Source organism: Hydractinia symbiolongicarpus, chromosome 4, assembly GCF_029227915.1.
Source record: "Hydractinia symbiolongicarpus strain clone_291-10 chromosome 4, HSymV2.1, whole genome shotgun sequence".
Taxonomy (NCBI): Eukaryota; Metazoa; Cnidaria; class Hydrozoa; order Anthoathecata; family Hydractiniidae; genus Hydractinia; species Hydractinia symbiolongicarpus.
In genome coordinates this window covers 12,287,078-12,302,671 of record NC_079878.1, presented here as the reverse complement: position 1 = coordinate 12,302,671, position 15,594 = coordinate 12,287,078, and the positions used below count along the sequence as shown (strand labels likewise).

The 15,594-nt window shown below is 33.1% G+C and overlaps 1 protein-coding gene across 1 annotated transcript; it reads right to left on the bottom strand.

Annotated features, from left to right (window-relative positions):
• Nucleotides 1-5,670: 5,670 nt before the first annotated feature.
• On the bottom strand, nucleotides 5,671-12,964 carry LOC130641325 (lutropin-choriogonadotropic hormone receptor-like). The gene is made up of 10 exons (XM_057448073.1): nucleotides 12,698-12,964; nucleotides 12,101-12,195; nucleotides 11,257-11,328; nucleotides 11,053-11,130; nucleotides 10,671-10,742; nucleotides 10,197-10,259; nucleotides 10,032-10,103; nucleotides 9,705-9,776; nucleotides 8,723-8,794; nucleotides 5,671-8,464 (listed from the first exon to the last, which is right to left on the bottom strand). The coding sequence occupies exons 2-10, from the start codon at nucleotides 12,181-12,183 to the stop codon at nucleotides 6,619-6,621; spliced, it is 2,430 nt and encodes an 809-aa protein (XP_057304056.1). The 5' UTR covers nucleotides 12,184-12,195; nucleotides 12,698-12,964; the 3' UTR covers nucleotides 5,671-6,618.
• Between the last annotated feature and the right edge of the window lie 2,630 nt (nucleotides 12,965-15,594).

The following is a 15,594-nucleotide window of genomic DNA, read 5'->3' as shown; positions in this document are numbered from 1 at the left end:
ATATAATGAAGTGAAAGTAGAAATGATATGAGGCAAAATTGCTTTTTTCATGACTTTTAGAACCTTTTATCTTAAAATTCTTTTTTGGATGTTATACAGACATGTAATATTGTAATTTTAAAAATTTTGAAAATTTACTGGAGTTCCCCTTTAAATGAACATGGTTTTATTATAACAACACTAAATTTTAAGTTATTCCTTCCATTAAAAAACAAAACACAATGCGACCAGGGCAAAAAAGCTGTATATTAGCATTCAAGGTTTAAGACAGCGTATTTACGCTGTAATTCCCTTATTTAAAATGTATTGATCATTTAATTTTAAGGTAACATACTATTTATACTGTAACAGCATATATATAAAAGTTTTTCCTGACTGATAGATATTGCTTAATATCTGTGAGGCTGCTGCCTACAGCTAGCATGTAAAATACACACATTTGTCTATCTCAAATTCGTAGGAAATATTAATAGAAATTAGAGACCAACAATCTGAAATATAAATAAGCTTTTTTCTGAGTCATAGTCTCAGAAGGATTTTTTGAGTAGGCAAAAGTGGTGAGTATAATAGACCTTTTGAATGCTAACATTGTATGTGGTAAGGCCTTTCGGCTTTAACAATTGCGTGGCAGGCAAAAAGATGGGTGTGTTCTGCCCAATCTTGGAACGTGCCCCATCTTAAGACTGGCCAGGTCAATCTTTTGACAGTGACAAATGGGTAGCCAATCTTAAGACTGGACTGCCCAATATATAGACATACATGTCTAATCTTAGAACAATCGTGGAGAACAAAGAGAACAGTGACAACTTTAGACTGCATCTCTTAAAAGGAACTTTAAATTGAAACTTTTCTCAGAAAATCAAAAGATGAAAATATTATACCATTTATATAAATATGTGTATAAAAAATTGAAACTATTTAACCACATATGGCTGACTATCGCTATAGCTAGCTAAATTTCTCATTCAAAATGAAGTTAACAGCTAACGATTTATCTGATTCTTTATATATAAACCTTTTTCTAAAAAATTATGTCACTAGCTGTATACAAATGCCAAATGTATAATACCTGCTAGTTACGATTTTTACTAGGCCCAAAAACTGGCCTGGTCAACTCAACAGTTTTTTGTTTTTTGTTTTTTGTTTATCATATACCCCAAATATGATGTTTTAATGTGCCTGAGAATGGTTGATGGGTCTTGCTAACAACAGAGCTTGTGTGGCGCATCCCTTTTTTAAATTTAAAAGGCGTCTAAAGATGGGCCTAACATGCCCAATCTTGTAACGCCTTGCCCAGTCTTAAGACTGGGCATTTTTATGTCCAAAAATTGGGCAGTGTCCCAAGATTGGCAGAACAAGGGCACTAGGTGAATTAAGGTCCTTTTAAGTCTGTTCTTAGCACGAAGGTATCATTACGACTTTATATGAATATGTGTTAATCAGAAGTTATCCATTGACACTTGATAATAGTTTAAAAGCTCAAAAATGTTTCCGTAGAAAGAAATGGACTGAAAAGACCTTTATTCCGCAACCTTCAGCAAGCTTCCGCATCTTTCTATAAAGGTCTATTAGAGTTAGCTAAAAGTTTCTGGTGCGTTTGAGAAATTGTGGTGTAGCTACTACCTTCCCCCAAAGCTGATACTTTAAAGAACAACTATGTGAAAAAAATAACGCTCGGGTAGTAAGAACTAAAAGATACAGACAATAATAAACCGGGGCGACGTTATTTTCTTGTTACCTGTTTACTTTCGCTTCAAAACACGAGCACAGTTGACAGTTCCATGCTTTTTTGGCTACCATGTTGGTGCCTGTAAGGGTTGTTTTACACTTGAGACAAACTTATGGGTATATTTTCATTGAGAGTTATATCATGTCCTCCCGCTGTGAGTAGGTAATCAAACCTCCAGGTTATTTTCCACGAGGGACCGTGACGGCAAAAAGACAAGTCATATAGGGGAACAAAGACACAACTTACACCTACCATATAAAAAAGAAGAAGAAGAAGAAGTATTTATTCTACAGTAATAGCATACATAAGGTAAAAGTCAAATAAATATCAAATTTACGAAGAAAATTAGGCTATCACTGTAAGGAGACCAGCATTATTAGCCTACGGCTATGACAAGATGCTGGCTACCCTTAATATACAAAAACAAAACATTAAAACAAACAAACAAAAACATATGCAAAACGCAATAACATATTAAAAAAAAAAACAAATGATGACAAACTCAGCAGTACAATGAGAAAAAGAACTGGATCAGAGAAGAAGTTAGTTTAGGAGAGGGAGAGAGACTAGTTGAGTTGAGGGAAAGGAGTTTTGTACAAAATTCCATGAATAAATGGACTGACTTCGAATAGAGTTCAAGCCGAAGGATTTAGTTAACACAGTGGGGGGATTTATCAAACCAAGAATAGATCCACGAGTCCGCTAAGAGTGGGAAAAGTCAACTCTTTCCTCCAAGGTCAACTTTGTAAGTATCAAGAAGTGCCTCTGGGAGTTTTCCGTGATATAGATTGTACAGAAAAATTACATTTTTCATGTGGACCAAATCAGCATGTTTTAAAATATTAAGATTAGAGAAAAGATGGGTAGAAGTCATTCTGCATTGCGCAAAAGAAATTAGTCTAACTGCACAACGTTGTAAACAGTAAATAAGATCAATATAGTGATGACAGTAACTCCGGTCGTTTAGCATTTCTGCCCTGCTAAAATTTGACAAAGACACAACCTCATTCCCAGGGCAATTTTTGGCTATATTGATATTAGATATTGCGCTGTGTATATAAAAAAGCAAAATATTGCCTTGGAAACGAGGTTGGAAACAGACACAGTCTTTAGTGCGTAGAATCACCAAAAAAACCTAGAAATAGTTTTGGAGATTTTATGGAATAAATCCAAAATTAACTGAAAGGATACAAGATTGATATAATTTGAAATTTGCACTCTAAACACTTTTTTAATAATAGCAACAGATAAAAACGTTCAAATGTATATAATAACATGTAGATCAACCTCGTTCCCAGCGTCTGCTGTCTCTTTTATATCGGGACGGCGAGACCATGTTCGTATCGCCATACCGAAGTCAGAAAAGATACAAGATGCCCCGGGGAGGAGGTTGCATGTAGATATAATAGGGGAGTAAACTTCTAGTACAGTCAAATATGTTTCGATCATCGTTATTATTGGGACTGTCGTCGTCCGAACAATCATAACATGAAGAGAAGTGGAAATTGTATTTTGAAAACTTGTTAAATAAATTGTAAAATATTGTCAATGATGTAATTTCAGAAATGAGGATATTAGTGTGTGAGAAAAAAAGAAATATTTTCTTTTATATACCTGTCTGTTTTCACAGTTTCTCCAAGACATTCTCCACATGTTGGCATGCCGTTCATTATTCCTTCAACACTTACTACCACATTGATTTGCTGAAACTTTGAAATCACATCTGACAACCTTCAAAATCGAATTAGGTGCAATTCCTTTATCAGTCTTTGCCGTTACCATCGTATTTTCAACAACATGCCAACATCATCAATATTCTCCATACAGCAATCTGGTAATGTGCTCCTAAACCATATAGTAAGGCGACCCTCTGAGTAATGAGGTTGAAGAATCCTTTGTGACATCATTTTTGTAACATTTGCGCCTAATTGGACAAGAGAATAAATATATTAATAACACGCTTAGATTCATTTCATTGACAATTATCAATATAGAACTAAAAAAAATATTTCTCATAATTTTTGTTTGCCTATACGAGAATTTAAAGACATTGTCGCTAAATTTAGGGCTTTCTCTGCAATTGATGTATCGGCATCTCCGTTACAGTTGACGATGTTCTGATGATCATGTCTCAAGTAAAGAGATATAAGACTAATAAGTTTGTTTGCGGCAACTAGTTGACCTCGATGGTATGATAACCTCTTTGTGCTCTTCTTGCATGCTCGCTAAAATCAATATACATAGCATCATACCCATCACAAGCAATACTTGCAAAGCCGAACATATGATACATATCTGTTGGCTAATTAACCAAACAAAAAATTTCTATATAACTTTGTAAAGGCGTGTTCCACCGTGTAGCACAAATGTAGATTCTAGTTTAGAGATATCTTTTTTGCTAACTACATCATCCGTTTTCACTACTGACTTGCGGAGAATATATCTGGTTTTCTCATTGTTCCATTTTTAAAAATGGACGAAGATGTCATCGTGAAGTGCCTTTTAACATCTTCATCACGCTGAGCAGCTGCTGCAAGTTTTGTTAACAATACGCCCGGCTAATGCTTTCACCACTGCCACATATTTTTACTTTAATGGACATTAATTTAAATGATCTAAATTTGTCATTTAGTTTGATAGTTGAGCTTTCGGCTAAATTTCTTTGATTTATCACAACTAACTGCGTCCTTCCGAAAGGTCAACGTCAATCGTGTTGACAGAGAATGTTAATGCACGAGAAAGGATTTTTTTGGTCTAGCCAACTCAAAATCTCTCTAAATCATCCACGACTTTGCAATATATTAATATGTTGTTCACTTGATTTAGTGACCAAACTAGCCCATAATTTAATTATGAACAACAGAATTTTGCGTTTCAGAATTAAAGTCCTGTAAATGCCAAAAAATGACTTTAATATATGCGTGGACCAGTAGCAGTACATGATAACGTTAAAGCTCACATCAAAACAGAAGGGAGGAATTGTTTCTCACATGTTTTAGATTTTACAAATGCTTAAAAAGGAAAATTAACCAGGAAAGCGACATAAAGTAGTTTGATAGTAAACAATTCCAGTCAGAAACATTATGGTTATTTGTAATGGTTACTTATGCATATAAATAATTCTTAAAGGCTGATCTCTCATCCTCATACACGGGGTTTGTTGCATGATGTCAAAGTTGCTAGCGCGTACTTTACGGCTAAAAATCCCGAAATGTCTTAAATGTTAAAAAGGCAAGAAGGTTACCAGTCTCTAGCTACAGACATATAGGTTATTCCGGTGGCGTATTTATGCAGATGCATGCTTATTATGACACACCATTCTCTACTGAAAGTGTCTCACATTTGAATGGACCTTCAATGATGACAGAAGAGTATAATTTTGTAATTTTATTAAAGCAGTGCTACTTTGTGCTGTCTGGCATCAAATATGATTTAATTGCGGTCTCCAGAATCACGAGTCGCGAACAAACCAACTACGTAATATATTGACTCTTACACAGATGCTTATTCTGGTGATATTTATATTTACATAGAAGCTGAAGTAAAACTTGTCTTTGTTTTCTTCTATTCTAGGAATTTAATAAAAAATATGACTCACAGAAGGAAATATATCAATATTTAGCTATTTAGCTATATGTCTTGATTGTATCGTATAGCTATGTATATCAATAAATTTCTTCATCAGATCTAGCTATTTTGTAAGGTCAAAATTACCTTCAGGTTTCCACTTCCAATATATGTCTATATCTATTAAAAAAATGCACACATGCATATTTTAAAGTTAAAGTAGGAAAAAAATATTTCTCTCCTTTCTCTTCTCCTTCTTTTTTTAACTGATTTGTCGTACGACAACAATTCACACGATAAATAATTAATTATATTTCAGTACACTGATTCCCAAAATAGGTCGAGAATCCATGAATTTCGACTGGCTATCTAAGATTCAAAAATTTTTTGAGTTTTGATTCACCACTAGAAATGCTTATATTAGGCTTAATATGGCATTTTAAAAGATGTTATATAGAGTAGAAAAACAGCTGGCTGCTTATGCTTGTTTGATAACGGGTTGGTTAAAACATACCTATAGAAAATGCAACTTTCTGAAGATTCTGTGTCATAGCAATATCTCCCTTGTTACAAGGATTTTCTTGACAAAAATACATTGGCCAATAAACAAGCCAAGATTTGTAGTCGTCGGATTGCCAATTGTTCGGGTTGTGTGGAAATAAATTTAAAAATATAAAAACAGCTTTTTTAATTTAATAAATTTAATAACAAATATTAATATCTGGATTGTGCTACATGAATATATACATATTAACAGAGACATACTACAGCAGATAGAAAAGAAGTCTTCTAAAGACCACGCACACACAGAAAATATATTAAAAAGAACACAAGAGAACATAAAATAAGATTATATACATACTGAGTCAATCAACTCATTCTACATTTTTAACATCGTTAGCAAGCAAGGTATTGAAAAGTGCGCGGTTATAAAATCCACTGTCATTTTAATTACATTTTCAAAATCTAAAATTCTATTAAATTAAAAATCAAAATAAACAAATATAGCGTGACTCTTTTTGCTCTCAGTGGATCCTCACTGCAGAAAGGCAACGCCCTGCGTTTTCCTTCTGGCGGTAGGATAACAATATTTGTTTATTTTGATATAAAGGAAAAACAAAATTTTTTCTTAACAACGATAAAATATAGCAAAACAAGTCTGAAAATATTCCAGAAGAATTGTTGTTTATAAGTGTCTATATTCTGGAGTAATTTCTGCAGGTCCATTTTCATCCTTCTCTACTGAAAATTTCCTGGATATTTATCAACAACTCTTGTTTTCTGTTCTTTCCAATAATACACTTTTGGCGGAAATACAACAGTTACGAGAAAAGAATCGAATTTTCCGCTTTTGTGACACTTCCTATTCGTCTAGAAAAATCATCATCAATTTCGGTAGCAGATTGCACTGATGACATCCCTGTCGAGCAGGTATCACTAGAGTCAGCTCTCCTTTTATATTCATCCAACAATCCGCGTTGAGAATCTGAACGGGGCTTGTTATGTTCTTCGTAATTTCTTCGTTGATGCGTTGATGGTGGTGAATCTTCATCGTTTAATCTTTGCAATCGACCATGTTTTGATTGTCGCTCGTTTGGATCAATCATAACTTTGATGGGTGTTTCTGGACTATCAAAATCAGTTTGAGCTTCAATGTTGCGTTCGTTGGAATACGTGCAGCCTTCCATTGGTGCTTGTATATGTAAGAAATGTCGATCATTTGTGTCTGCTCGTTTTTTACCTTTCGATTTGAAATAGGAAGACGATCTTCCCCGTTGGTGTTCATCATCAGCTTGTTTACATAATCCAATAGTGCTCAACAAGGATATTGTATCACCTCTGAATACTTTCGTAAAAATGGCGTATAAGAACGGATTAGTGCAAGCATTAAGAGGGAAAATGAATACCAGCAAGAACTTTGCAACATCAACATTAAATACAGTACCACTGTATAAGGCAAGCAATCCAGCAATACTGATGGGCAACCAGCAAAGGAAGTTGGAGAAGATAATCAATGCCATTCTTTTAGCCACTTTAGTATCAATTGGATGATTGGAGCAGCCAGGTCGTACTGAGCTGATGCTACGATACATGCGAACATAACAAAAGACGATCAAGAAAAAAGCGAGCACGTATGTGATGAGCAACCAAACGACATAACCTTCCGATACAACTGAGTGAACATCCATTGGCAAACATATTGCTGTTTTGGAGTAAGAGCTGACCTCGTTTGTTACAGGTAAAACAGAAACGATAAATGAGTAGATCCATGCTGCTGCAACTCCCATCTTGGCATGACTCAACTTCATTTGGTTTCCAACTTGTAGAGCAAATATTATCAGCAGAAAACGTTCAGCAGTGATTAACATTAAGCTGCACACAGAAAGTTGTGTTGCAAACAAGGCGATGAAACCAAACGCCTGGCAGCCACCGTTGTATTGCCAGCTTTGAACAAAGTTGTAATACTCTCCATAGGTATAAGAATCAACACAACACAAAACCATTAGGTATATACCCATCAACAAGTTGGAAAAGCCGAGATTGTACATTAATAGTTTGTAGACACTTAACTCTTGTCGGCTGTGGAACAGGATTACGAGCTGAAACATATTCCCAATGATGGCAAACATGGATATCACCCATGAGAACACGCGAAGGACATTTGTACCCATCACATCTTGGCATGGATTGAAGGCATCTGGTTCCGGATTACATTCCACTTCCATATACTTCCCTTTTGGTTTTCCCCCAACTAATTCTCCGTTATCATAACAGGATGAATTCGTGACGTTGCTAGCCTTGTTAAAGCTATTCATAACTTCTCCAAATAGATCGTTGAATTCACTGTCACCAAACGGGTCGTCCTCATCGACAGTTGTATTCAATCCACGTACTTTCTTTTGCTTGAAACTTCCCAGTGGATTTTCTGTGGTTAAGATGGGTTTCGAAGTGGTACAAAGTGTGGCGTTGTTTAGGACAGCTCTGAGTCGTTGTGCGTAAAAGGCACAACAATGCATTCTATACGTGACCGAAACATTTTTCAGGTTCTTGAACTTGGAAGGATCAGGTATGGTGAATAGATTTGGTGTGTTCTTCAAGCTTAACGTTTCCACGGTGGATATGCCATAGTATGGGGGTAGAGTTTTAATCAGCGTTGAATCCAGATACCTGAATACGTTGCAACATTCAGAATTAAATACAAAAAGAGAAAATGAAAATATATGTTAACATAATTTATGCAGAATAAAAAAATTTAAATGCAAATATCTTTCTAACAAAAAGAGCATTTAAAAAAATAACTAAGCTTTAAAATAAAAGCCGAACATTAATTCTCTTTTTATGATTTCTTTTTAAAAAAAAGTTTTTAATATAATGTTCTAAAACAACTGACAGGTAGTTTAAAAAACGTAAATGTTGTATACTTACAAAAATCTCAAATTGGTTGGTCCTCTGAAGGCGTTGTCATGAATTGTTTTCAATGGATTGTTGCTGAGCGATCTAAATAGATGGAGTTGCTTATGATAGGTAATTTTATTTTTAATTTGTTTATTAGCTATCTCATTTTACAGCATTTAGCATTTCTTTATCTCTCTTTGGAGACTTAGCAGTCCTTTCTTAAGCCTCTACCTTAAAGGAAGAATAAATTTTCGCGAGAACTAATTCTTGTTTGAAATGTTTTGAGAATAAAATTTAGTTTTCGCGAGAACTAATTTTTGCGAAGTTGGCAATCCCTAATATTCCATAAGAATTAAATTTCGCAAATTTTATAAATCAAAAAAAAGAAGGACGCTTAGCCTAAATTTGTATCACTTTTCAAGTTCACAGAGGGAATAAAAAAAAAAACATGTTAGAAAATTAAATACGCGAAATTCAAATGCATATGAGTCAAAGAAAAGTCTGCGTTTTTCAAATAGTTTTTTTTTTTTACGACGAAGACGTTAAGTCTACATGGCGGTGACGTCAAGCCCGCGTGTTTTTTGCACTATAACTTCCTCTTCATGCCATATATGGCAAAACACGCCGTTTCATATATAAAAAAATCAATTCAATGAACCGCAATAATAATGACTCGATATTCGATTTGATTTAATGTTATGAATTTTAATTAATATTTTATGCATTTCACTGTTTTTTAACTTCGCGTCCGTACCACACTTACAGCGAAAGATTAATTCTTAAAAACACTGACGATATTTTTATAAGAGTAAATCTTAGTCATCAAAATAAAAAAAGTTTTGACGTCAAAGAAGTTTGGAAAAAAATAAAAAATAGATCCCTTTTCTTTTCGAGGACAATAAGACGTAATGTAATCTACACCAAATTTAATAAAAATACGTTGAAAAAGTCTATAAACACTCGAATCTAGAGCACCTGATTTACTCCAAAATTTGTAAAATGAGTTCCTTACAAGAAGAACAGGTCTTTATTCTCCAAAAAGGTATCGCCGTAAAGATTTTTGATCTGGTTGTGCTTCAAATCACTAGAAAAAAATGTAAAAGCAAGATAAGTACAATATGAAATTAACATTACAGAACATGACTACATCACATTAACATTTCCAAATAAACTTTTTAAGCAATTTCATTGGTTGGTAGAATTTTTAGCCAATCAAAAGTGGGTTAATTTTTAGTTCTGACGTAGTGTACTACTGTCAACCAATCAAATTTTCTCGACATTCATATTTTTCCGTTTTTTGCGCCTAAAAGCCAAATAGATGTATAGCAGATATTCTTACAAATGCACTAGGCTGGTGTATCCACTCATTGCTTCTTCCGTTAACTCACTTATCTTGTTGTTTTGCAGAATTCTAAAACAAAAATAGAATACAAACATAAAAACATAAAAATTTGATGATCAAAGAAATAAATCAAATGAGCAAAAAACAAAAAGAACAACTTACACTTTTCTGACGCTAGGAGCATTTAGTTTCGGCACTTTAGTAAGTTGATTGTTTGATAAATCACTTAAAATAATTAGAAAATATATCAATATTGAAACAATATATCAAGCAAAGAAACTGAAATGGCTTTCAAGAGGTCTGACAAACAACGAGTTTTTGGCAATTTTAAACTCTAACACCAACATTCCTTGAAAAAAGTTCGTTTAGGACTCTTAATAAGCAAGCCCAAAGAAAGTTAAGCTTTTTCGAAGAAGTAGAGGAGCCGTATCCAAATATTACAATGTAACAACATCGGAAAAGATAAGTCAGAAAATATGCACACATACACAGACAAGAATTCATTAATAATTAAATGTTATTCGAAATTTGCACATGTTATGCGCTTTTCGCAACACGCTATATTTTACTGGCACGATTAATACATGTCAGCATAAAAAAAGTTGATACATACAAAGAGAGATTAAAGCCACTTACATCTCCAACAAATTGGGCATATTAGCAAATGCATCTTCATGGATATGAGTAATGTAGTTTGCATGTAAATTTCTGTGTAAGGAAAAAATGACATTGATACAACAGGGTAATACCATTAACGCGCTGCATGTTTTTAAAAAGGATAAAAGACTTCTCAGTAGATGCTTAAGCATGTACAAAAGCGACACTACAATTCCAGTATATCTTTTTCACGTTGGCTTATACTGTCGTTAATATGCAAGGATGTAGCTACACTGAAACAAATAGCAAAACAAATAACCAGTTTTTTTTGTGGCTTTGCAAAAATTAATTGCAAACGTTCCCTTTGGCAATCTACCAATCCATATGCCAGAACAAACTCATTGCAAAAGGTTTCACTTACATGTATCGCATTTCCTTGCATGCTTCAATTGGAAATGAATCATTGCTGATGTACTTGATCTTGTTGAAGGACAACAACCTGAAATAAGGGAGGACAAAGATAACCTATCGTTCTACAGAATTATCAATTGGACAGTACACGTTTTGTGAGAATATTTATTTACTGTGTTTATAAAGTCTTGATCAAAAAAAATTGCAGACTTACAATGATGTTATACCATTAGAACCTGTCAAGATTTTTTTAGGAACTTCAACAAAGTCCAATTGGTTCATGTCACTAAGATGTAAAAATATTGAATCACCAATTACGATGAATTGTTTTTCAAATGATGTTTTAAAAAAGCAGATATTTGGAGGAAGACTTTATAACGTTTTAGTAACTCAATGTTGTCATTAAGGTTGAGCATGTAAATTTCTTCAAATACGATTTTAGAAATGCTGTAGATTGGTAAAATGCAAAAGGAAGAAGGAAAATATTATATTAATGGTCTTAACCGGAATAAATTTTTTCTCCTTTCAGGTCAAAGTTCACTAAAATCGTTTCAGAGAGCGGCACAATAGCGTCTGACGTCAAGCAGATTTTTACTGTTGAATCATGCATGCGTACATATTTAAGATTTTAGAATTCACTCAATAGCTTATTGCCATTAAAATTAATCGCTAAAATGTTGAAATTTAACTACCTGCGGACAATTTTTGGACAAAACTGAGAATTATAGTTCCCTTCGTGAACTTTTTAAATAAGATAACTTTAAATGAATTTTTAGACATTTACTGGAAATTTGCTGGTATTGTAACCATGATAAAATAAACTTAAACACTTATTTCCGCTTTTTTAAAATATAAAAAGAAATGTTTGTAAACAAATTTTTGGATGGTACTTCCTTTTTAATTTATCATACCTTTTGTGGCTTAGACAGTTGGCCGCACTTGCATTACGGGAACTTTGCTACTACACCTACTGCGTTCACGCGCTTAATAAAAATTTACTTTCAGAATACAGTAGCGACATGTGTCATAAAATTCTCACATCTAATGTAACAACTCACATTTCACGACTTTGTACCGTCTTGTTGTTTTTCGCAGAACACATTCCAATCACCACTACGACCAATATAAACTTTTCCAGCATTTTTTGTTGAATCTTAAATATTTAAAAAACATGCAATTTTTTTTTACAATGTTTATTACAATTTTACGTCCATCTTCTTCTTTGAGCTCACATTCTGAAAAACTTTCAATAACACTTAGCTCGTTTACAGAAAAAGCGTAATTACGCATAGTGGAAGATCGAGAGGGTAGTAGAAAACTGATGAAAACAGTGTAGGTGTTAGACAGGTTCCAAAAGAGCTTTGTTTTCCTCTTAAAAAGCAAGCATGAAGTACAATAGGATCGTAATTATGTATAGTGACATGTGCAGACACTTTCTTTTTATATTTACAAACATTTTCATTTGTTCCGACAACGCTGAATTTATTTAAACAAATATTTGTTAGACAGAAGAAGTAAAATATACAGAAAGTGATGCCAAAGTCGTGAGAGAAAAATCTCACTTCGGCATTATTGAAATGAAAAATTCTACTTTATTCTACTTTTTAATAAATAAAAAGTAGAATAAATGAAAAAAAGTGGGAATTTTTTTGTACCTTTTGTATCTAAATCATCCAGTTATGATTTCTTTTAATTCACTTACTCTTTCCTTTCTTCTTGATTCTTCTTACTCTTAATTATTTTATCTCTCTCTCTCTCTTCTATTTATGTCTTGCCGGTACCTGCGCACTGATATTTTTGTATTCGATTAAGCGCGTAAGCCCTCAATTATATACATTTTTTTTTATCAAATATCAAAACTGAAAGATATGAATATACCAAAGAATATTTCATTGTTTTTTAATATAAATTAATTGATTGAACATATATGGAATTGCCATGTATTGTATCAATTTTTTTCAACCAATCAAATTTAAAGCGTTCATTTTTCATATTCTTTTAAGACGATTGAAGTTGAAACTGTGCTCTCTTTCATTTTCTTTTCTATAGAGTAGAAAACAGATTAGTTACCATTTTCCGTATCCCCTAAAAATTACCTGTTACCTTTAAATAAGCATGTTGGTATATTATCTTCCAGTTTTGCCCTAAAAATAGGTAACTTTTCACCATTGCTACTTACAGTGAAAGTTTTGATTTCTCTTTTTTGTCTCCATGCAATAAAGACTTTAAATTTATGAGTTTGTAGTTTGGGTACGAGGTGTGTTTCATTTTTTGTGCGCATTGTTTTTGCTACTGTTCAGTTTCCTCGTCATAGGGTGGTTTACCATAAAATGTGTTTTATTTAAGAATTGTTTTTTTCATTTGATTGATGATGTCAATCGTCCTGCTGTTTGTTTTTCAAAAGAAAGTCAACATATTGCTTTTAAAAAATATGATGTAAAATGACTTGTTTACAAAAAGTTTTAGAAATTTTGTGAATTTTTGTACGAAGCACACATTCTTGTAGGTAAAAAAGGCAGCACATTGGCTGAAATGTCTATTCTTGAAATTTATGCAAATTTTTTGGGAACATAAGGTCCAAAAGGCATTGAATTTTATTTAACTATATATTCTTTGTTTGTTAAGTTTTATCAATTTTAAGCGAAAAAACTTTTTAAATGAATTTATTTGACCTCTGTGGTCTGGTCTATACATCACAAAATTGCACAGAAAATGTGTATTTTTTTTAGCATGTTAGCTACTTTTCAAACAAAATTGGTTTCACACGCATTTCATTATTAACAAATTTAGGTTACTAGTGTTTATCAAATATCATTTGATAGCTAACTACTAAATCATTTCATCTTCTTGAGCAAAATTTTTTGCCTTATTTTTTCTCAATATTCGTAAAGATTAGATTCTGCATTTTTCACCATCACTATTATTTTTTCTTATCTTAATTTTTTAATTCTTTTGAGCTATTTAGCTTCAAGATTCACCAGTAGTGTAAACAAACACAAAACGGAAACCTATATCTAGCTAACGTTGAGAAGAAAGTTGAATCGTGCAGTAGGAAATTTTATCAGCTAGGTAGCAAGGTAGCTAAGTTTTTTTGACACTATGTATGTTTGGACTACAGCGTCCACACAAACAGAGCACCTGGAACCAATTCATATCAGCTTTAATCCGTTTGGTGAAGGAAGAAAAGTGTAAAAGTATTTAACAAACTTGCCAAATTAATTTGCAGGAAACGCTAAAAAAAGGAGTAACAGAAAAACAGAGCAGTCAAAACATATAAAATATAAAAATGTTTTTACACTTGTCTCGCTATCGAATAATAAAATTTTAATACCCTAATAATCAAGTTTTCACGCGTCTCTATGGCAACGGCACGTTAAGTTTCAAACAAATCAAAACACAGCTATGCAAAAACTGTTGCAAACACCTTTTTTATATAGCTGAGAAACGTTTTTGACGTCGAAGACCAATAGACATATATAACATGTATTTTGTTTTGATTTGTTTTTTCACACGTTTTTTATAAGCAACGTTCTATAAACAACAGGATGGTTGAATAAACGAAGCAACAACAGGATGGTTGAATAAACGAAGCAAATAGTTTCCCAGACATATTTAAGACCAGGTTAACAAAGGTGCCTCTTTTAAAGTGATGTGAATGTTTTCTGCAAACACGTGATTAAACGTTTGATTTCTACTTCAAAATGGACAGCCAACAAAAAAATGAGTCTGCAATGAAAGAAACTTCAGCTACCGCTAAACCTCCGCCAGATTTTTCCGGTGCTTGTAAAAATATTAGAACATTTCTTTGTTGTTGAAATGGCATGGTGAAATACATTAACACAGACAAGCATTTGGAATTCGCTACTGTGAGAAAAACATGTAACGCGGAATTATATTTTTTTAATTATATTTTTAGGTTATTGGACGGGTTTATTAAATATTTTGTTTCCGAGCACAGAAATGCGTTTGCCAGAAAGCAGTTTAAGTCATTGAGAAAGATGAGTGTAAAATTATAACATTAAGCAGTTTCATCTTCTCACTGTTCGATGAGGGTTGGTTATTAAACGGGGCGTTTAAAAGAGGGGCGGAATAAATCTCTGCAAATTATGAAGGGTATGAAATAACAATACTCGTTTATACGATTATGTTGCGACTTTTATTTAAAAAAAATTATAAATTACAAGTTGTTGGCTCCTTCATAACGGCTCAGGGGGTAACAAGACCCTGGGGACGAGGTTGTCTAAATTATACTTTATATAGTAAACATGTTATTTTCCAATAACCACCTGAGTATTATGAATTTATTTGTTTATTTATTTATTTTTATACTTCATATATTTAACTTAATATATTGTGTTTATTTTATTTTATTTGACTAGGTCTAAAGTTCTGTACTTTTATCTCTATTTATCTATGTTCAATTGTAATTGAAACAGCGAGCAAAGTAAGCTGGTCTGTTTATTACGAAACAGCGTTTGCCGGATATTTAATTTGTACATTAATTTGTAATTTGTAGCTCTCTTAACAACCTCGTTCGCAGGGTCTTGTGGTC